Source organism: Piliocolobus tephrosceles, chromosome 1 (assembly GCF_002776525.5).
Source record: "Piliocolobus tephrosceles isolate RC106 chromosome 1, ASM277652v3, whole genome shotgun sequence".
NCBI classification, from domain to species: Eukaryota; Metazoa; Chordata; class Mammalia; order Primates; family Cercopithecidae; genus Piliocolobus; species Piliocolobus tephrosceles.
In genome coordinates, this window is record NC_045434.1 from 173,577,304 (window position 1) to 173,600,818 (window position 23,515).

At 47.8% G+C, this 23,515-nt stretch overlaps 1 protein-coding gene across 5 annotated transcripts in view; it reads left to right on the top strand.

The window, feature by feature from the left end:
• Nucleotides 1-23,515, top strand: part of AGBL4 (ATP/GTP binding protein like 4) — a 1,474,608-nt gene that overhangs the window by 1,286,544 nt on the left and 164,549 nt on the right. Inside the window, exon 6 of one of the 5 annotated variants that reach the window (XM_031934125.1) lies at nt 11,386-11,508. The exons of the other annotated variants lie outside the window; for them this stretch is intronic. Coding sequence (XP_031789985.1) covers nt 11,386-11,508 — 123 coding nt within the window. The remainder of the gene's footprint in view (nt 1-11,385; nt 11,509-23,515) is intronic. 5 annotated transcript variants of the gene reach the window in all.

Here is a 23,515-nt window from a genome sequence, read left to right on the forward strand (position 1 = left end):
CCTCCCCACAGGGTGGGTATTCTCCTGGATCAGCTGCCTCTTCCCTGGTCTGAATGTGTGGATGAAAAGAGAAGCAAGAGAGGTCTGAAGGGGCAGGAGAAGGCTTCCTGGAAGACTAACGCTGGCTCTTAAAGGGGAGGGACTGAGGAGGAGCATCCCAAGCAGGAGGCAGCTTGAGCAAAGATGCGGGTATGGCCAGAGGGTCATGGGGAGATGGACCAAAGGGTCTTTCCTGCCACTCCTGGGCTTGGGGGTGAGTGCAAACAGAAAAATCCTCCAAAATGTTCACACTGCACTTCAGCCAAGAGTTTTGATCTCAGCTTATTTCTGATGCTGCAAGCCCTTTCACTGACACTGTGTTCTCATTGGGGTGGGAGGAGAAGGGAAAGAACAAAGGTAGTGGAGTCAGACCAACCTGGCTTTGAAGCCTGACTCCTCCATTTACTGCAAGACCTGCCATGGACAGTATTCATCACCTCCCCGAGACTCAGTTTCCTGCCTTGTGTAAATGGGATAATAATTATGGACTTGTTAACTTTTCTGGGGATTAGATGAGGTAGCGTATATGGGGTCTGTGGCACATGGTGGGTGACCAACACCTCTTAGCTCTCTTCCTTTTCTTCTTGGCTCTTTTGTGGATAGATAAGAGATGGCCCTGTGCTTGGGACCCTCAAATAATATTGGAGCACAGCAGAGGGATATGCAGACAGTGTGGCAGCCAGTTGAGGCCACACATGCCCTCCTAACTGTCAGGTCCACACACTGCCTTTCTCAGAAGGGGACATCGTTTTACATTTCCCTCCTCTGAATGTTGAGGCTAATTTCCTCTTAAGTGAAGCCCTCAACAGCTAAGCCTCCACATGCGGCAGACTTCCCTTGTTTGCTGTCAGAACAAAGCCCCATCCTCCATGCAGGTGCTGTGCATTTCAGTTGTGCTGTGCAGCCCTCTCCTTGCTAACTAACCATCCTGGAAGAAGAGCACAAGGAGCATCATGGACAGGACACTGTCAGAGGGAGCCTGGATGTGCTGGATAACTTGCTGCAGCTTCAGGAACTGCCCTATAGACATTACCCCAAATAGCTGGATTCCTGGGAGCCAAAATGGAGGGAACCTATTAGCAATGTGCTGGCATTTGACAGAAGCTATTGTGTGTGAAATTATCTGCTGGGCACCTTCTAGGTGGAGGGAAGGGGTAGGGAAAGGGGCACAGAGGAGTTAATAGCGTCATTAAAGTATGGGTGCAGTGGCTCATGCCTATGATCCCAGCACTTTGGGAGGCCAAGGCAGGTGAATTGCTTGAGCCCAGATGTTGGAGACCAGCCTGAGCAACACAGTGAGACCCTGTCTCCATATATATGTAATAAAAATAGTATCATGAGAGTGCATGGTTTGGGTTATCCCAGAGCAGACCCTGAGACAAGACCCTGAATGCAAGTAATTTTTTTGGAAAATGAGAAAAACCAGGAGGAAATGGGACAAAAGATAGAAAAGGAAAGGAAGCCAATTAGGGTAGGTTATTGAAAACTTCACCCTTTGTGGACAACTAAGGTTCAATGCTGCTCACTCTGGAGACAGTGCAGAATATGTCTTGCAATTATCCCCAACAAAAGGTAAGAGAGCCAGGGTTATTTATTCACAAATTCCCGTCAGTCATTGATTGAGAGCTGTTGGATTGGGAAAGAAGGTGTAAATTATTTAGCACCTTTGTCTTGCCATGTGTATGGACAGAGTGGATTCCAATGTCCAGGGAGAGGCATCAGGTACAGGTACTGGAAGTTGAACATCAGGTTGCATGACGTGGGCTGATGGAATATGGGCATGACAGCAAACAGTATCTTGTACGAGAGAGACAAAGACATAAATGTAAAAATGATAATATTCAAACAATAATTAACTGAGTTCCTACTATGTGCCAAGAACTTTATATTCTTACAGTATCGACACAAAGTAGGCATTATTGTCCCTATTTTACAGAGAATAAAACTTAGGTGCTAAGAGGGTCTGCATCATGCCTAAGACCACAGAGCATTAAGCAACCTAACCAGTAGGCAAACCCTTGCTACCTGACTCCAAAGCCTGGGTCCTATGCAGAGCTCCCCATGAGACAGGATAGAAATGAAAGCTGAGCCCCACATCCTGGGACAATGTCTGGCTGTAGGACCAGCATTATGGATGTCCTCCTCCTAGAGGCAGGCATGAGAGACCGGGAAAATCTTTGGATATAGAGATGCAGCTACAGAAAGAATATGGTCCACAGAGGATCCCCAACCTACCAGCACCAATGAGAGCTAAATTGTTTTAAAGATGTGGGGAGGTGATTCCAGCCTCTAAGGGCAGCTAGCAGTTTGGGATCAGCTGGACCTACATTTAAACACTGTTCTCCTTCTTATTTGTTTGCTCTGTGACCAGCTATTTAACTTATCTGGGCCTTAGCATTCTCTTCTATAAACTAGGACAACAACATCACCTTGCCAGGGTACTGTGAAAATGAAATGATTGTGGACATGTAAGGTACCTGTCACAATGCTGGGCACATAGTAGGTGGGACTTGAGGCCAGGAGACACTGCTCAGTTTCATGCCCTCTTCTTGGGCAAGGCTTGTCTCCTGTGTGAGCATTGGTCTCCCTATCCATGAAATGGAGATAAGAATTTGTGGCCTGCAAGTACACAGGGCTGCTGTGAGGTGGGCAGGACTAAAGGACAGAAACATCACAGTGATCCAGCTCCCCATGTGAGCAGTGGAGCTCAGGATGAGGACGAAAGGCACTTGGTTCTGATCTGGTCTTGGCCACCAATATCTCAGGTGGCATTGGCAGTTTCCTTTTGCTTTGAGTCAAAATGATGGAGTTGGGTAAGGAGGTCTCTGAAGGCTCTGAGATATTGGGCTTTTCCCCCACTGTACCGTAGTGACCGACCTCTTCTCATCTCCCTGCCAGGCCCATGCTCTGGTTTATCACTGCCTTTCCCTGTCCACTCCAGCCTCTTTGCTGCTTCTCCATGCTTCCCTGCACCCTGCATCCCACTAATCTTTTCTTGGACTCCCCCAAGCCTGGTAACCATCCTCAGTGCCCATGGCCTAGCTGAGGTCACCCCCAAACCAAGACTTAGCTGTGTGTATGGAGGCAGATTTCCCAGAGTGGAGAGTCACCATGGCTTGGGTACAGTGGAGGGAGAACACAGAACAGAGCCCGGGCTATTGCAGGATCAGTCCAGCCATGGCCCAGCCTAAGGAGTCATTCTGTGACAGGAGTCATTTGGTAACTGGCCTCGGGGTTTGGTCTGGAATAAGGCTGAGGGATCCAGTTGTGACCAAAGTCAAGCTGGGTGACTGAGACTCAGAAACTGCATATAACATTTTTTCTCAAATATTCAGCCACCTTTTCCATAAACCATCAGGAAGTTAGCCTCTTGCATCAACCCAGGTGTCAGGGCATTTGCCCAAACTTCTTTAAGTGACTTCAGGTTCCAGATCTAGAGAGATTCCTGTCACTGGTCTTTCTGTATCTTTATTCTGGGTATGTCTCAAGGGCCAGAATTAATGGAGTAGGTGAATGGTTACATGGTGTGATTTCAGGGATACCAAGGAAGTTGCTAGAAACCCCTAATGCTATTTCTATCTGTCTGGTCAGAACTGAAATCTCTCAGCTATAGATCCATTCATCTGGATTCGTTTTTGAAGCACTGGAAAAACCACTGGACCAGAAGTCAGTAGATGGGGACCCAAGTCTCATCTTTGCCTCCTACTTACCCTTGTATTACCACACTTCTCTCAGCCTCACTTTACCTATCCATAAAATGGGAAAAATAATGCCTGCCCTTCAGAATTGTTATCTAGGTTAAGTGAGACCTACAGAGTAGACCACTGGCACCTGGCAGGGGCTCCACAAACATGCCTTCCTTTCCCTAGCCTTTCAGTAGGAAGAACAAGGTGGATTCTCAGGGCGCTATGCTGGAAGTCACCAGCAGGTGGCAGCACGGGGCATTTTCACTCCTTCCTCTCCTAATGAACCAGGTGGTGCTTTGGTGATGTCCAAAGATGAACCCGGGCCATGGTGTGCTCCCTGGCCCTTCAGAATAGTAAAGCCTAGACAACCTTCTGTCTTGCTTGGTGAAGAGCAGCTGAATCCTCTACTGGCAGGGGCTGAGTTGGTGACAACTACAGAATATTACCCAATTCTCCTACAGATATAGAAACATGTCAGCCTCACCCCTGCCCTCAAGGAGTCTGCAGTCTAGGGAGGGAGACCTGAGTGCATGTAGCTGGCGATAGAGGGGGAGAAGGGGAGCACACAAGCTGTGGGAGTGAGGCGAGGGACACCCACTACTGCAAAGGGTGTCAGCAAGGGCTTCCCCAGGGAGGAGGGGCCACGGAGAAGGAAGTCAGGGACACCGGGAGGTGGCTAAGATTTTTCAAGGGCCACCCTTAATTCTGTGTGCTTGAAGCACAACCACCTCTCATTTTCACTACAGACCAGGCTATATATGTAGGCCACATTACTGTGATTTCTATAAACTCCTCAACTCTCTCACTTTCTCACTCCAGTGATGCCTGATCTCCCAACAGACGCTGAGTGAAGCCCCTCCTGGGAATATTTCTATCTCCTGAGTCCTGTGTCCCACTTTTCAAGTGAGCAAGTGCTTGGGTATGCTTCCTGCACTTGGGTACTTCTTCCTGCATTGGTGACCACAGGTGATGCTGGTAGTGGTGGTGGCGGTTTTATAAAGGAAAAGACATCAGGCAAGGAATCTAAGGCCCCAGTAACTGTATTTGAAGCCCTATCCTCCCACTGTCCAGGTATGACCTTGGGCCTCATTTCCCTTTTTGTACAGTAAGGTTGACCTAAAGGTTCTAAGAAAGCCCCTAGTTTTAACATCCAACACCCATAGATCCTTCCAGGTCCTAGAGCCACCTTGCTGAGTGACCTTGGGAAGGTCACCAGCTCGATGATGTGGATCCTTCCAAGCTCAACGTGAGTGGCAGGTGTAATAGTGCTTTGGAAAATCTGCGCGAGCGCCTGATTGCTCACGTGGCCTCTTGGGGGTAAGTGGAGGCAGGTTCAGATGTGTGTGCATTCCCCACAAAGCCTGGCTGGGCACCTAGCAGATGGCTACTTGAGGGACAGGACACACAGAGAGATAAACTATCTCCAATATTTTGAATACCTCCTTCCCCAGCTGCTTTGGGACAGAAGAAGCACCCCGGCTCTGTGGAGCCAGGACAGGGTCAGGACCAGCGCAGACAGCTGTAGCATTAGGAGGTGGGCTTCTGCTCTTAATGAGAAGGCCCTTCAAACAGCCATGTTTAAAGATGAATCCAGGTGGCGCCGAGCTCCCTGGCCATGCAGGCCAGTGGGTCAAGTGGAGTCCACTCTTGGTGAAGAGTAGGGATGGGGGTGTAGGGGGTTTAGGGGCCGGTGGTGGTCTAGGCTAGTACTTACCAAACCTGACTGTGCTTAGAAACTAAAAGTCTGTCTTTGCAGCACCTTGGGGATGTGGCTTAAAGCTTGATATTTTCATAAATGGGGGTGCCTTAAAATGAGTCCACCCACAGAATTTAGCTATCCTCTTCTGAGTCTCTCTCATTGAGGCCAGTGTTCAAACTCCCATTCCAGCACTGCTCTCCTGTACCAGCCACCTTTCTGACACCTGTGCAAAGCTGTAGTGGGCCGGTCTGCTGTCCCAAACTCCCTTCCATTCCATAATAGAATTGGTTAAAGGGAAGGTGGTGGGGAAAGGTGTAAGTCAGATGCATTTGAAGGAAAGCAGCTTTGAAGTCCTGAGGCCATTATGTTAATGGCATTACTCAATTTCTGGAAGCAATCCTGATTAAATATTCATTGGCTTTGATTATACTGAAATTAGGGCTAAAGCGTGAAGTCAAATTGAGGGGAATAATGGCAGTGTAAATAATGCATGGCCTCTAAATTGAAAACACCAGCTTGTGCGGCCCCAGCTCTCCCCCCACCCTGCTTGTCACTGTGCCATTTGTTTAGAAGGTGATTAGTCTGACGTGGGCATCTTTCACCAGCTGGGGAACTAGGAACTGGAAGGCTCTCAGGGCTCTGTGTGTCTCTGCAAATGCAGGGGAATTGAAGCAGACACCTTCCAGCAGGGGACTCTCTCCAGGTCAGGAACCTGGAAGTTTAGAATCTTGGTAAAGCCCCATCACAGAGTCCTGTATTCTCTGAGTGACACAGTCATGGACTCTGAGAAAAACAGAATCCTGTGCTCTTGAATCTTCGATAGTGTAATCCTTGAACAGAAAAGAGCCAGTGGGGTGAGGAGGAGTGCAGCAGGAGAGAAGTTAGAATAACCAGGTGAGGTTTATTTAAATTAATTGTGGTCAAGAGACAGAAAGGTACATTGGTGATTATAAAATGGTGGGATGAGTGCTGTACAGAGGTGTGTGCAAGAGGCTGCTGTGGGAATTCAAAAAAGGACTTTCATTTGCTAGAGGTGGTTATCGGGGATTGGGCGGCTGAATCAGAAGAGGAGAGTCAGGAAAGTTCCAAGGGATCTTGCTAGATGGTGCCTTATCATCCTCTGGACCCCTAATGCCTGGCCCAGGGCCTGGCCCAGAGAGGAAGCTGATGGGTATTGGTAGGATAAATGGATAAATGAATGCCTAAGCATAGTATCAGGAAAAGAGGAAGCAATTCTCCTTGCTCCTGGAGGAAAACTGTTAGTCTCAGAAACATGAAAGGACCGTTGCAAGAAACTAGAGCCCCCAGTCACCATGCGCTGACTATGTGATGGGCACCGTGCAAAGTACCAGGATTGCATACAGCATTTCATCTTATTTCTCCCCATTTCAGGAGGAAGGTATGATGATTATCCCCATTTTGTGATCAAGAACAGCAATACTTTTTTAAAGAAGTTACTTTGCACACACAGCTAAAGAAGTTAAATTACACACACACCTAGCAAGTAGTGAACCTGGCATCTAAATCCATGATGCTTTTTTAAAAACATTCTCAGTAGTTCTGCATCTCTGGTGATAGTCAGATACAGATATTCATATCGTCTCTCTCAATCCTCACCCATCCTTTCCGATCCACCACTGTTTCTCTGCTGCTGTAGGATTCCTGAGAGGTGGGGTACACTCATTTGTGCACCAGGACTAGGAGGACAACTGCCTGTACATGTGTTAGCATATCAAGAGTCCAAGAAAGCAGTGCCAGTGAGAGCTGCCACACTCCAAACCACAGGCTCTGCCGTGTTTTTTGTTTTGTTTTGTTTTTTGTTTTTTGTTCTTTTCAGGTGCATGGGGAAAAAAGCAGGTCAAGGGACAGGACAGGTACAAAGACAGAACGTGAGAAGGGTTTGAGGGTCCAGGGACTAGGGTTGGTTGAGTATAGCCCATGCAGGTCAGGGTGAGTCAGACTCAGAAGCCAGAGCAAGATCCTCACAATGCTGTGGCTCCCAGGAGCGCTGTCTGGTACCCAGCAGGAGGGCTGATTCACCAGGCTGCCTCCCACTTTCCATCAGGGCAGAGCCTGAAGTCACGGAAGGTTGTCAGTGCCCTTCCAGGTTTCCTGCAGTCTTAGAAAGGGGTTTCTGTGTTATGTTTTGGGGTCCACGGCTGATCTGTGAAGTGACAGAGAAATGGATGTCACCAGGCTTGTTCTTGGAGCCTTCCTTTGGCCCAGAGGTCTCAAGAGGAAGTTGAGCAGTGTGGGTGCAGTGACCTGCTCAGCAGAGTGCCCTGTCTGGCAAGGCACAGGGAGGAGCTCAGGAGAGCTTCCTGCTGACTCCAGGCCGCCTTGCCCGAAAGCGCGCCTTGACCTGTCTACATGCACACACGCCGCCATGAAATTTCCTTTTGTGGAGCCAGCCGACAGGCCAGCGCAGAGACCACCTGACCAAATGGGCTCTGTGACAGAGAAAGCAGGTCAGCCATGGGTCAAGGACCCTGGGAGTGATTCTCAGTTCTTCCACCACCGTGTTAAGCAACTGGGACAAGAAATGTAACCTCTGGTTTAGACCGGCTTCCTCTCTGTCATGTCCATGGTGAGATCGAACTAAATATCTTTCCTGTGCAAATAGTTTTCAGATACACTCCCTTTCCCAGCAAATACTCACTGGGCACTCAATCTACACCCAGTCCTGCCCGGGGTCAGGGGACTTGCTGAGGAGATTAAGCAAGGACAGACAGATAACAATTAGAATCAGCACTTTAAGAAAGGAACAAAGAGCTTTGAATATGCAAAGAAATGAGTAAGTATCTCTGGTGGGCTACATCAACAGTGGGAGCTGCAAAGCCAGATGACCTAGGATTGTATCCTGAATCTTTCTTTTACCAACTCAGTGACCATGGGCCAGTTAATGAGAGTTCTTACCCTTCCCAGATAGGGTTATTCAGAAGATTATATGAAGTAATCCAGGTAAGAAACCACAACAGTGCCTGGCAGAGTAAACACTCAATAAGTATCAGCTGCTGTTGGGGGTTATTGCAGGCTTCTTACAGAGAACGTCATTCCCTCTGAATCCATTTCCCTGTGTAAGAAGACGAGAGAGTGAGAGAGGATGGAGGCAGAGAGAAAGCCGAAGAGGTGGTCACTAGCCTATATTTGATACCTGCAACGTGTCAAGCTCTACAACAAACACAAGCTCTTTTGACTTCCTGGATGACCCCTGGATCACCTGGACAGACAAGCTGACTGCAGCTGAAGCCCTGACCTGCTGAGTATCACAGTCCTCACATGGGTAGAGTCTGGATTTGGATCCACCTCTGCCTTCATGGAAAGAGGGGTCCTAGTTGTGTTTGCAAACAGACTGTTTACTCCCCTTATGGTTCCGCTGGGGGTGGCCAGCCCACGCTCCTCTCCCAGACTTCTTTCCGCCTCCTGCGTTGCTCTCTGTGTGGGTGACTCGACAGACAGGCACGCACAGCCTTTCCAACTCCCCAGCATTACCTGCAGGTCCAAGTGGGAGGCTGGCATGGCAGACTTCCAAAGCTCCCCAGCTTGCCGCCCCCAGTACTGGTTGTGGAAGCTGTCAGTGCCTCTTTAGAGCTCATAATTAACTGGACTCCTGGCTAGATTTTGTTTCATTCTTTCTGAAAATACCACTGTATGCCGTTAGTTGCTTCTGTGCTGTCACATCAGGGACTTGGTAAAGGGTCTGTCACCCCTTTCCCCCTGTATCTCTACTTCCTCTCTTCTTCCTCTCTTCTTCCTCTCTCTTAGACTTTGAATGGGAATCTTTAGAAACTTGTTTTACAATAAAACCTCAGATTCTTCCTAATAGAATTTCATAGAAGGGAAAAAATGGTGTGGACTCTGATATGACAAGGATTGGAGTGAGTTTCCCAAAGGAAGAGAGACCCAAGCTGGGCAGAGTCGGGGGGACCAGGCCACAAGGAGGGTGAGAGAAGGTAGGTCCAGTAAAAGGCAAAGCGAAGGCACAGAGGTGGAAGGCACGGGCTCTTGCGGGGCTCAGGTGAGAGATTCCCCTGGCCCTTGGCTTCTAGGCAGGGCTGGTATTCTGAGAGGAGCAGGGGAGCGGTGGGAGTCTGGGTTCCAGTGCTAACAGCTATGTGAGGCTGGGCAACTGTCTTCTGCCCTGGGTCTATTTTAGAGGGCTGGTGTGAAGATATAAACGCATGGTGAGTGTGAGGTTGCTTTTTACCCCATAGAGTTATGCAGATGATCACGGCAGTTGGAATGAACTGTGTAGAACAAGGGAGGAGACACTCAGAGGTCTCCAACCCCAATTTCTCACCCACACAACTCAGCTCCAGACAGCCCAGAACCTCCCTGCGTGAACATTCTCATTCTCAACGCTCATGACATTACGTGCATCTGTCGTGCTTTCTGTCTCCTTTCTGCCTTGCTGAATACTCTTCCTTCCTCCAGGACTCCTTTCTCCTGAAAGTCTCCCCTAATTACTCTAATCCTATCCTGTCCAATACACAGCCACTAGCCATGTGTGCGCACTGAAAATGTGGTTCTTCCAATTGAGATGTGCTGTATGTGTGGAATACACAACTGACTTTCAGGCTTATTATAAAAAGTAATATAACTACCTCACTAATAAACATTTTCATATAGATTGTATATTAAAATATTTTAGATACATTTGGTAGAATTATATATATATTATATATACACACACACACACACATATATGTTTTTTTGTTTGTTTGTTTTCTTTGAGAGGGAGTCTCACTCTGTCACTCAGGCTGGAATGTAGTGGTGCCATCTCAGTTCACTGCAACCTTCAGGTTAAAGTGACTCTCCTGCCTCAGCCTCTGGAGTAACTGGGATTACAGGCATGCACCACCACACCTGGCTAATTTTTGTATTTTTAGTAGAGGCAGGGTTTCACCATGTTGGCCAGGCTGTTCTTGAACTCATGACCTCAGGTGATCCACCTGCCTTGGCCTCCCAAAGTGCTGACATTACAGGCATGAGCTATGCCCAGCCTAAAATAAAATATATTAAAATTAACTTCACTTGTTTCTTTTTACCTTTTTAATAGGGCTGTTAGAAAATGTAAGATGCCATACTTAGCGCACTTCGTGGCATGTGTATTTCTTCTGCTGGGTGGTCCAAGCCTGGCTTTAAGCTCTTTGCTCACTCTCCTACCTGACTAGGATAGACTTCAAACATCGATTATGTTCAAATAAGACTTTTGTATGGAAAAATAGGACATAAGTAGAAAAGGTCATTTTCCTGTTAATACACCTTATATGTGAAAACGTCTTATATGTGACTTGCCACTAATGTCAGTGTGACAATTAGTGGGATTCAGCCCCTCTCTACAATCTGTTTTCTCATCTGGAAAAGGAGGGGCTTGAACTCTTGGTCTCCAGTGGTCCTTCTTTTTCTGACATCTGATGACTTATTAATGAATCCTAATTTTTTCCCTGTTTTAATGTAAAACCTTGGCGAAGTTGCCTCCTTATTTTTGCATCTATTACATGATAAAACTGAGACACTCTGCACCCCCCACCCCATCCTCCAAATCAGAGAGCGTTCTGGGAATCAAAGGAATTCATGACTTGAACTTGGTCTTCCAGCTCAGTACACACTTGGTGCTCATGACCCTCCAGTCCAGTGAAACTAATGCAAGTCTTCAACGCTGGGGCCTGGATGGGCCCTGACTTTCTCCATTTATTCAACTAGCGTGCAATCACTCATTTAACAAACACTATGAGAACCAGGCCTTGGACATGTGATGGGCTCCACCGCGCAGGAACAGACTTGCTGCCCTCTTGCCCTCGAAGTGCTGATTGTGTAATGGGGAGACTCCAAGCAGCAATAACGAGTTATAACAGTGCAGCCCATGCAACCACTCAGGAAGGAGGGTTGGCTCAGGGGCTTCCAGACCAGGTGTCACCCCTCCTCCACAACAGGAGTGATTTTGTTTTTTCTTTTGAGACAGGTCTCTCACTCTGTCGCCCAGGCTGGAGAGCAGTGACACAATCTCGGCTCACTGCAATCTCTGCCTCCTGGGTTCAAGTGATTCTCCTGCCTCAGCCCCTCAAGTAGCTGGGACTACAGGCACATGCCACCACACCTGGCTAAATTTTATTTTTTAAAATCTGACTAGCCTCTTCACCCCTCAAGTCACAGGCCATCTCATCCCAACACACACAGTACTTTTGGGATAATGAAAAAACTTTCTAACATGGTGTGATAAATTCCCTTTAATGGGCAGATATACCCATTTCCCAGCTGCTGTGAGTGACAACTACCCTCTTCATTGAAGATTACCCCAGCCCTAGTGCCTGAGCAATATTTGTTAAAATAAAGAAAGGAAGGAAACAAAGGAGGAAGGGAAGAAGGACAGAAGGAGGAAGGGAAGAAGGAAGGAAGGAAGGAAGGAAGGAAGGAAGGAAGGAAGGAAGGAAGGAAGGAAGGAAGGAAGGAAGGAAGAAAGAAAGGTGACCGTCATCCATAATGCAGCCTCCTCACTCTCTGCCTTGTATTGCAACTGTCTGGGCCCAGGTCCTATTCTTGTTAATATGTGTTGCTGGACTTTCCTAGTATAAGGACTCCATGACAGGGAGTGTTTTTTTTTTTTTTTGAGACGGAGCCTTGCTCTGTCGCCCAGGCTGAAGTACAGTGGCACAACCTCCACCTCTTGGGTTCAAGCAATTCTCCTGCTTCAGCCTCCTGAGTAGCTGGGATTGCAGGCGCACGTGCACCACCACAGCCCAGCTGATTTTTGTGTTTTTAGTAGAGACGGGGTTTCACCACAGTGGATCTTTTTTCTGAATGGGGATCCTGCCTAAATGTCCTAGATACTAGTGGGTTCTAGATGTCCACTGCCTGATAGATACCAAGCTGGGCCTGAGGCTCAAAAGTAGAAACTTTCATCCTGATTCTGCTCCCTGCAACTGACACCCCCACGTCTTCCCACAGATGGCCACAGGCTCCCCTTCCCTCTTGTGTCTCCCTTTTAGAATTTCTAAATTCTAAAAAAAAAAAAAAAAAAAAAGTGCTCTGCAATGCTCTTCCTGGACCTGTGGAGTTTCTTTGACCAAACCATTCTCCACCCACAAGACCTTGCTTGCTTTTGGTCCAAAGCGGGGAGGCCTTCCTTAATCCCAGGAATGCTCTTTGTGTCATCTTCTGTGAAGGTGCTAGCAGTGACTCAGCAATGTTCAGGCCTTTCCTGCAGTGTAAGCAAAGGAGACTTGTCTTCTAATACTGGGGGAGTCTGGGTCCCTAGAGGCCAGGGACTGCATAACATCACAGTATCACTTCTCAGCAACAAACACTCAGCAATGTCTTTGTTGAATAAATGGGTGCATGAAATGGAACAAGAGCTAGGCCTTAAAGACAGCCAAGACATCTTCAGGATTCTGAAACAGTTGGACACATTCTGGATCCCAGGTGGTGCACCAAGGGTGGAGGCAAGGAGATGAGGAAGCAGGAAGGAGGAGAGCCCTGGAAGCTTAGGGAGGGCTGAGAGTAGAGAGAGCTCTAAGTCCCACCCACAAGGAGGACCAGCCCAGAGTGAGTGGAATGAGAGGTCCTCAACTCCATCATCTTTTCCAACATGTTGACTTTCTCACGATCCGCTGAGGGGCCGTGTGAATGCAGCGGCATAAATGTCTCCTTCCTGCCTCCTTCCTTCTCTTCCTCCCTTCTTCTCTCCCTTCATCCATCCCTTCCTTCTTCCTTGCTTCCTTCCACAAATATTTAATACCTACTGTTCTAGATTTGGGGGATACAGCAGTAAATAAAATGGCAGTTACATCTTTCTAAAACCTATATTCTAGTGAAGGAAAAGAAAGTAAATATACACACATCAGGGGGCGATGAGGGCTATGGAGAAAAGACAGCAAAGGCAGTAGCCGGAGGAGGAGCTGCTGTTCTGTCAAGGGTGGACAGGGATGTTCTCTGCAAAATGATGCTTGAGCAGAATTTCAGGGGAGACTGCCAGATCTGCGGACGGGTCCGCAGGAGCAGGGCCTGAAGGCAGGAGTGCTGGCCGAGGGTGCTGGTCCAGGGCCTGCCACAGACCACCCTGTGTAATCACTGGAAACTCTGTGAGCACTGAGGCAGCAGATCACACGAGTGCCTCTATTTAACAGGAGGACAGTGAGGCTCAGAGAGGTCAGGAAGTAGACTCAAGGTCACACAGCTGCTGGTCAGCAGATCTGGGTTTCCAGCCTGGTCTGTGGAGCTTTTCCACAATAGCCTGGTCAGCCCCATCTGAGATCACCAGACCAGAACATTTCATTTGCATGGATGGCCTCTCCCCTCGCTCTCTCCCTCCAAGATTTCTCTGAGAAGTGAAGGAAAGTGTGAGCACAGGGCCTCCCTGCATCAGCCTGTGGGAGTGCTGCAGCACAGACTCACCACCTGCTAACAGGAGCACCCGCCCACCCGCTGCCCGCTGGGGCCCTTTCTCCACCGCCTCTCCTCTCCATTAAGCAGCCCTGCTCCATCCCAAGCCTCATAGTCTCTGGACACCCATTTAACTTTTTAATTGATGCCAGTGGTTGGCAGCTCCCTTGGCCTTTCCTCCCAGCCCTGTCTCTTCGCCCCCTCCTCTTTGCTTTCCCTGCTCTCTGCATGCCTGCAGCACTGTCTCTCACCTTCTCCACATTGGTCTGGTTCTCTTCTTGTGCTTCATCTGCCGCTGTTTGTCTGTATCTGTCTTCATGAGTGTCTCCCTTCCTGTCTGTGCTTTACCTGACTGCCCCGCTGCCCTACCCCCTGCCCCTCTGTGTTGGTCCCTACTCCCTGTGAGTTTCACTGTTCCTGCCTGCAAGTATTACCTGGTACTGACCAGACACCTAAGCCTGGTGTGAGCCCTCACACATATACACACACCCAGGGGCCTGTCGATGCAGACAGGCAAAGGGCAGCCCGCGGTCCTTGTGGAAGGATCTCCAGAATCGCTCAGGATGGCCTTGGGGCAGAGTCTGGGCACTGACTAGGCCCTCAGAGGTTGCTGAGTTGAATCCTACACTGGGTGGCTAGATGAGGACACTGAGGCTTAGAGCGAGGAAGTGACTTCACCAAGATCAAGCAACTGATCCATGGCAGATCTCAAGGCCTCTAGAGGCCATGTCTACCAAACTGCATGGCCGCAGAAGTCCCCACCGTGTGTCACAGCTCCTTGGGGGCCGTGTCTGGGTAGAAAGAGCTAGACCTGCCTGTCCTTCTTGTATTCCTTCATCCCTTTTTTCTCTTGTTTCTTCTTTTCTTCCTCCTGTCTTCCTTTCTGTTATCTTTCTACTCATTCAACACATTTTCACTGAACACTTTCTATGTTCAAAGCATTGTGCTCTGTGCTGAACAATATAGTGGGTGAGCCAGAGGTGGGAGTCCTAATCTTATACATTTATTCAGCACATTTTTCTTACCTGCTACTATGTGCCAGGCACTGCTCTAAACACACTTGAGCAAGACAAAGTGCAAAGAGCATCCATCTAGAGAGGGAGGCAAAGAGTTCATTAACAATTGGATGTGAGCGTGCTTCAGCAGAGGAAGTAAGCCATGCGTGCACTGTGGGGATTCCGAGGCAGGGCACCTAACCAAGGTGAGGGGAAGGAGACTGCGTGTAAGGCTTCCTGAGGCAGTAACAACTAAGCTAAGACATGAAGGACCAGTAGGTCCTGGCTGTGTTATTAACAAGCTGAGTAACTTCCCCTTTCTGACTCTCAGTTTTGTCATCTGTAAAACGGGGATGGCAATGGCCATCTCATAGGGATTTGGAGGGGATTCAATGAAACATTTACATGAAAGTCAATTGACCATACTGAGCCTTAGTTTTCTTGTCTCTAAAATGGGGGCAACAACAAGCCTAACTCACAGGGCTTTTGTGAAAAGCAAATGATGCGTGATAGAGCTTAGTAGATTCTAAGATGCTGCTCCACAACAACTTTAGTTGTGACTATTGCCATCACTATCCAGAGGTTAAGGCTGGTGATCAAGAGATATTGGCTCTGACTTCATGGGAGGAAGATTTTATTTAACTATTTTGGTAATTCAGTTTTCATTTTCCTGCTTGTATCCCTACTTCCTAGGTGAAGAAAGGAAACACCATTTACTATGAGTTACATATGCCAGGCCGTGGGCTAGTTCTTCATATGCCATCTCCTTGTGATGCTTGTAAGAGTCCTCCAAGGTAGCATTTCTATGTCTTTTTTCAAAGATGTAGCAATAGACTCTAATTTTTCAAAGGCTGCACAGCTAGGAGTAAGTACTATTAGTTTTCCACTCCCGGTGATATGGAGGGGTGGAGGACTAACTCGCCTGCCCACATGGAGTCCAAAGTATCTTGTTCTGACAAGGCTTCCTGAGATGATGGGTATGGGGGTGGTCATAGACCCCTGGAATGGCACAGGCAGAAGGCTGATGAGAAGTCTTCTCATCTAATTCCTAAGAAGGGACAAGTGGGACCTAAAGAATGAATTATACTGACATGATGAGATAGTAAAACATCTCTGTAAGATTTTTAAGGCTCCACGGCTTACAATAAAAATGTATTAGGCCCATGGACATTTTCTTTTAATTTAAAAAGGTGGTTTCCAATACTTAGAAATTAGAGATTTTATATAGAAGTCAAGGTCTCATTTGACTGATTAGAATTTGAAAAATTCTGTGAAAGGATTGTGGCACTTGGGGCCTCCTTCCTACCAGACAGTTCCTGGCAGTTGCTAAGGAGGGCTGGCCCCTCCAGACAGGCCGTGTGCACCATGTCTCTGCCTCAGCCTATGTCTCCTGAGTGTCTGCTCCAGTCCTTTACTCACCTGCCTTGCCTCAGGAGTCATTTGCCTTCAGAGCTCCTCCTGCACAGAGTGTTTTCCCAGGCCGAAGAAGTGAAGGTAGGAATTGAACTGAGCCCTCTGGTTACCTGTTTCTTTCCACCACGGCAGGGTGCTTTATACAGAACATTATGTAGGAAGTCTAGATTGATTCTGCCCTAGTTAGATTTCCTATAGTCTAGCACCAAAGTAGTTTTCTTTAGATTCTCTCTTTTCCTTATTTTTAATGGATAAGATCTCAAAGTTCATTTTTTGATTGGCATTCTATAAAGAAAAAAAAGTTTTTATTCTTGGATTTATCCTGGTGTCTGATGCCTTTTAGGTCACCCTCTTTAAACTGTTAGATGCATATTGCCTTTTCACAATGTTAGGCATAAGTGGCACTTGAATTAAGGTACTTGCTGACTCCTTCTGGGCTTCCGAGTGGATAGCCAAATAAGTAGGGTGCTTCCCTGAACTCTAACTGATCCTCATACTACCAGTCACATTCCAAACCACAACTGAGGCAAAGCTTAGTTTAATAGCCCAGTCAAAGGTTAGTCCTGCTGTCAGCTGAGTCTGGGTTCGGAACTCCGCCTATGACTATGTTAGTGCTCTGGCTGGGGCTGAAGACAGAGAACGGATTCTCTCTGCTTCCGCTTTGCTTTCCCCTTCTCTCCCTTCCTCTTTGGACTATTCACTAACATAGACCTCTTTGGCAAGCTTTCTCTTTGCCCCTGTACAGGCCTTCACAGACTTGGCTTAAGAGAAGGAGCCAATCCATTTGACTTCAGTGAAGACTGAGAGCACTTTGTGATGCTCAGCACAGAATAGACACACACACCCATGAGTCTTTAACTGTAGTCATAGTGATAGCCCTTGGGCATGGAAAGGAATATCCCTCATCTCTTCCCAATTCCTTCTGGGGTGTGAAGCCTGGGTCTCTGGGACTGAATACCCAGTGGCCTAGGCAGCCAGATTCTGAATGCCTGCAGAGCCAGAGAAGTAATGTTTCTCCGGGCACATTTTCCAGGACATTTTTAGAATGCCATATGACTGCCAAGGAGTGCTTTCTTATTAGATTTTCAAAATGTTGCCTCAAAACTGGAAGGATGACTTAGGCCGTCTTCCTCATTCATTCTCCAATCTAGCAAAGTGGAAAGTAATTACATTCAGTGTGGTTTTGACAAATCAGCTATTGACTGGTAGGTAATTACAGAGCTAATGCTCCATGGCTCATCAATAAGCTTTGACCTCACCTTCTGATCAGTGGTTCAAGTCTTGACAACTCAATGTTTTTGCTAGTTAATGGAGCCAGACGACCTAGAATTAGGAAGTCCCTCGAGGACAGCAAATCCACCCCTCTACTCAGACCCTCTTTGAGGCCCAGCCTTGCACACAACCTCCCACGAATAAAAGTTGGAGGAAAGAGATTTTTTTGAACATGCTTCTTGTTGTGGTTTTGCCTCATCCCAAATACTCTCCCTCATCCTGATGCTGAGTCATGGTGGATGGCGGGTAGAAGCTAGAGGTCAACTATGATTTAGAATGAGACTCTGTGTGGACTGCACATGTGGAGTGGCAGAAGGCTGGGCTCTGTGCTACTGGTCAGTCCAGTTGAAAGCTGAGGGAGGCCAATGCCGAGGTCGTCTATGTTAGGATTTTAGAAGCCCCCATTGTGAGTATCAGAATGGGATTCTGAATGGAAAGAAGTAGAGTTTGTCTCCAGAACTGGAGTGGGTCCTCAGCCATTGCCTTAGTGCGATGGCACTGGGGACGGGAGGGAAAACTTCTTGAGTTGGAGGAGTCCGCAGAATCACCTGGGACTTGGTGGACATTTGAATGCAAAGTATTAGCATCTTCCATCACAGCTGTCATCATCCCTGTTTTGTGGGCAGGAAACTGAAGTTGAGTGAGGTGTCTAAAATTCCACAGAAATGGCAGAGCTGTGACTTGGACCCAAAGCCTGTGTCTAAACCCACTGTTCTTTTTAGTGCTCTATACTTCTCGATTTTAAAGCATCTCTTGGGGAGGGTGACATCCTGCTTTGCCTGGATTCCATGGTTTCTCTCATCCATAAAGTACTTTATATTTTCTCAAACCTTATCCCTTATGTTATTTCACTGGGTTTCCCACCACCTTATTAAATGAGGTAGACAAGGGTTGTGATCTTCATATCCTATGTGATAAAACTGAAGTTTTCAGAGTGCTTTCAGGGCTGGCCAAACTTGACAGGATTAAACAGGGAAGGGAGATTACATGCATGATACATTTAGTATATACCAGGCCATACCTATAGTATTATCTCCTTTGAGATATCCCTATGTTGGCTGGGCGCTGTGGGCTCATACCTGTAGTCCCAACACTTTTGGAAGGTCAAGACAGGCAGATTGCTTGAGCCCAGGAGTTTGAGACCAGCCTGGGCAACATAGCAAGGTCCCTCTCTACATATAATTTTAAAAATTAGCCAGGTGTGGTCGCAGCTACTCAGGAGGTTGAAGCAGGAGGACTGCTTGAGCCCAGGAGGTTGAGGCTGCAGTGAGCCATAATCACGCCTCTGCACTCTAGCTTGAGTGACAGAGTGAGATCCTATCTCAAAAAAAAAAAAAAAAGAGAGAGAGATGTGCTGTTCACCTGTAAACCATACTGCTTTCCTCTATTATCGATGAGAAAACTGAGGGAGTGTTTTCCCAAAATCCAAGCCAAAGAGCCAGGGAAAAGAGCCCAGCATGAAAGCCTAAGTCTCTGGCCCTCTGCATGACTTTGGTTTGCATAACAAATACGCACACCGCATGGCTTCAACAACAGGAATTTCTTTTTTCACAGTTCTGAAGGCGAGAAATCTGAGATGAAGGTATTGGCAGGGCTGTTTCTTCTGGGCCTCTGCCCTTGGCTTGTAATGGCCATCTTTCCCCTGTCCTCACATGGCCACTCCTCTGTGCTCACACATGTCTGTGTCCTAATCTCCTTTTCTTACAAGGACACCAGTCTTACTGGATTAGGACTCAGCCTCATGACCTCATTTTAACTTCATTATGACCTCATTTTACCTTACTACATCTCTAAAAGCCTTGTCTCCTCATACAGCCACATTCTGAGATAATGGAGGTTAGGACTTCAATGTATGAATTTGGAGAGGATACAGTTCAGCCCATCACACACTGTCTCTGGCCCGTTGTCTCCTCACTCAGGTCTCTTGAATGCCAGGCCCTCCCCCACTCCCCAGTTAATCCTATCTCTTGCCGACTTGAGCCAAGAGCTGGGAGGTAACGCACCCCTAAAGGCCTTACTCTGAGCTGAGATCCCCTGTCCCTGGACTGGGTCTACTTTATTGGGATTGTTAAGAGACCTGGCAGGAACCAGGAGTGGGGAGAAGAAACCTGGAAGATTAGTCAGCCTGGACTGATTCCATCAAGGACTTGGGAGGTTAACTCGACCTTGGCTTTTCCTGGCAGAGCTTCCCAAAGAAACTGTCATGATACCCTGCTGCCACTGAGGGTTCTGGATTCCTGTGGCACTGGCTCCATAGAAAGGGCACAGCTCCCAGCCCCCTCACCACAACATTCCTCCCTGATGCGCAGGAGCATTTGAGGCTGATGCTCAGTATCTCTGGGCCAAAAATTTGAAAGCAGAAAGAGAAATTTAAGGCATCTTTGGAGGCCTGATTTGGAGGACAGTGGCCTCTTCACAGCTACAAGGGCAGGATTCATATGCACTGCACATCTCCTAAGTGCCAGGTGCTGTCTGCACCCCAACTTACTCATTTTAGTTCTTCCTCAAACACAATATATTCTTGAGAGGCAGGGGTTCCTATCCCTATTTTACAGATATGGAAATGAAAGTTTGGAGAATGGATAATTTGCTCAAGGCCAGATAGTATACCAGAGGATCCAATAAGGAAAGTATTGGTGTTCTAACCAGTAATTTCCACAGGTTTATCATCACAGGAAGCATCCAGGGCACTAGTTTTAAAAGTGTAGATTCCCATGCCCTGTGTCAGAGATTCTAATTCAGTGGATCTAGAGTGGGGCCCAGGAACCCGTGCCTGTAATTTTAATGAGTACACCAGGTGACTCTTACTCATGCAAGTTTGGGGATTATTGGGCTGAAGAACATTGTCCCATTCTCTACCATCTGCAAGCAGGAGCAGTGGCCGACTCCTGGAAAGGGCTCTGCCCCAGGTTGCACTCTCACCCTTTGTTCAAGGTCAGTTTTCTTTCCTAGCTGGTGACTTAATTTGATTGCCCCTTTGTTGCCTGAATGAGGTCCTTGTCACTCACCATAGTCTCCGAGCATGTATCGATATTTCAGAGCCTTGGGTGCCAAATCCCCAGAGCCGCCTTGCCAAAACTCTGAGTTAAATATCAGCACTTAGTCACAGAGGGAATTCTTCCTTTGGCCTTGCCACAAGGTGGCCGTCACCTTTTCAGCTTGTGCCACTGAAATTCCATGTGGTTTTTCTAACTTGCTGGGGCTAAGCTGCTATCCTCTGGGATAGGGTCGGGGAGTGATTGTGTTGAGAGCTGTTTTGTTGTGTGTTCTTTTGTACAAGGTCAGCTTCTAGCAATCATTTTTTTTCTGATCACCTGGGATTGCTCTCATCTATGAACCTGTACCACAAGAAGCACAATACATCTCAGAAAACGGAAACAAATAAGCAAACAAAAAGCTCTATCTTGAGCTCTATTCAGTTTGCAAGGTAGCGGACACGATCTTACTGATCCCCTTGCAGCCTTCAGAATTGTGCTGCACATTAATTAGAAATCCAGAGCCTGGAACAAGGGAAACGACTTTGTGCTTCAATTTAATTTGTTCTCATTTTTTGACAGGGTCAAAGTTCATCTTCCCAGTCTGAATCTAAAAGCAAATTATAGCTGCGTCATTTTTATATTGATGTGCCCAGACTAAAGACCTTTGGAAAACATTTTCTTCTGGGAATTGATCTGGTTGATAGTGTTTTCTCTCAATTCCATTTAGCAAACACTGACTGCAGCCTTACAATGTGCCAAGAAGTGTGGTGGTTGCCAGGAGTGAACATAAAGGGAGAGGATGCAGTCCCCCCCAGGGGAGGTGGCCATGGCATAGGAGAGGTACAGCACACAGAGGACAGCAGTTACTCAGCACTGTGAGCCGGGACGCACAGCGGCCTCTGACCACAGAGATCAGGGTGGGCTTATTGAAAAAGAGACACAAATTGGGCTTTAGAAGGTGATAAAAGCAACATAGTAGCTACCATTACTGACTGGGTGACCTGTGCCAGTGCTGTGCTAATGTAGATGTGCCACTTAATGTCACAACCACCTCTGGAATAAGGAGCAGAAGAACTCAGTGCTTGGGGATCAAATCCAGGCTTATCCACTGGCCAGCCATGTGACCTGGAGCAAGTGAGTTAACCTGTCTGAGTATCAGTCTCTTGTTCTGTGAAATGAGAGTGACAAGAATGACCCCACAGGGTGGTTGTGAGAATTAAAAGAAATTACCCATACTGATGAGTGCAGAGGTGGGGTGGGAGGGAGAGGTGGAGAAGATGAATAAGGCAGGTTCCCACAGCTGTGGCCACCCAGTGAGATCACCCCCGCTGTGGCCCTGGTTGCACTGAGCAGCCTTCATCATCCTAGGCCTGTCAGGCGGCCTTCTCTCTGACACCCCTGTACCTGCTCAAATAATGTTAGCCATGATTATTGCTGCACAGCCAGTGGTGTCAGAGGTGGAATTTGAACCCAGGCCTGTCTGACTCAGAGACCCCTCATCTTAACCTCAATCTATTGCCAAGACAACTAAAAGTAATTGCAAAAGCCAGTATGTATGCACAGGCCTTCTGATTCTCTTACATTCTTTTCACAATCTGTACAAATGTTACCCTGAAGTCAGAAGCCCTCCTCTAAGAACCCTGTGCCCACCCTTCAGGCTGAGCCAGGGGGTTCCCTCTGGGCTCCCCAGTCCCCTATGTTTCACTCAATCAACTCAGTGAGCACTCAGAATTCTCACTGTCAACTTGCATATCCGTCTCCCACACTAGACTGTGTGGTCCTAAGAGCAGGGGTTCAGGGCAGAGTTTGAACCAAAGTTGGGAAATCACCCCACGTTCAAATGTTCTCAAATAGAAAGTTTCCCTTTAACAGTAACAGGTAGGAAATGTGTGTTAATAAACCATGGTGCTGGCAGTTTTAAAATATTAATGATTTCAAGAATTGAAAATGCAAATTGCTGTCTGGAACTCCTCCACTTGGCATTAAAGAGAAGGGCTTTGAAAGGACACCGTGGGGAACTCAGGAGTTGGAGAATGGCCTTGCTAGAAGATGGGAAGACAAATAGACATTTACCACCTTGTTATCGCCACGTTCGCACCATTAAAAAGCAAGAGCTAGTCACCAGGTGCTATTTGAAGGCGTGGCTTTAAAGTGAGCAGGCTGGGCTTCTCCATCCGCTTCAACATTCACATGTAGGGTACCTACTATGTGCTGAAAGAGAGCAGGTGTGGAGGAAGACAGCTAAGAGATCCCAATCTGGCCTGGGTCAGCTCAGTCCACCGTGGGCTGTGGTCAGGGCTCTGACCTTGAGCAAAGAGAGGGCATGGGTTCCGGGGAAATTCTCAAGATGTGTGTGAGTGGAAGGGACTGGGACTTTTCTGACAGATGTTGTTCTCCCCCACAGCCCTTAAGTAAAGACAGGGGTGCTGTGGAGCCAGTTTGGTCCTGAGCATGATCCCTGGCCCTTCTCTCAAAGCAAGAGCTGAGGGGAAGCAGAGTGACATCCACAAGGCAACTGGAGAGTGCAGAGGTGGGGCGGAAGGGTGGGGGCAGCGGGATGGGTAAGGGCAGGTCCCCTGGTTGTGGCCAGCAGCTGTGCAGTCATCCCACTGTGATGCTGGCTGTGCTGAGCAGGCCTGACCATCCTAGCACTGTCAGGCTGCCCTGTCCCTGACAGGCTGGGCTTGTCACTGCCCCATCAGAGTTCCGAAGGCACGTCGGCAGCACAGCCAACCAACACCTGCTTCCTTTCGATGAGGTGTTCGTAGTGTCAAGCAATCAGGAACTGTGTCCTGGGAGGGACCCGTCTCCTGGTAGCCTACCCGTTCCCATTCTGCATCCCTCTGTGTTTGTGGACCAGCTCTCTAACAATGAACTTTGCCCCTTCTTTCCAGAAATCCGGAGGTATCTCCCCATCACCCTAGTGTCCCCAAAAAGTTGGGAGGCCTCTCCTGAGTCTTGACAGGACCCTGACTGTGGTCCCTGTGTGTCTGACTTGCACTGTTCTAGGGACTTTTCTGCTTCCTTCTGGCTCTTTGCTGTGATCTGGGT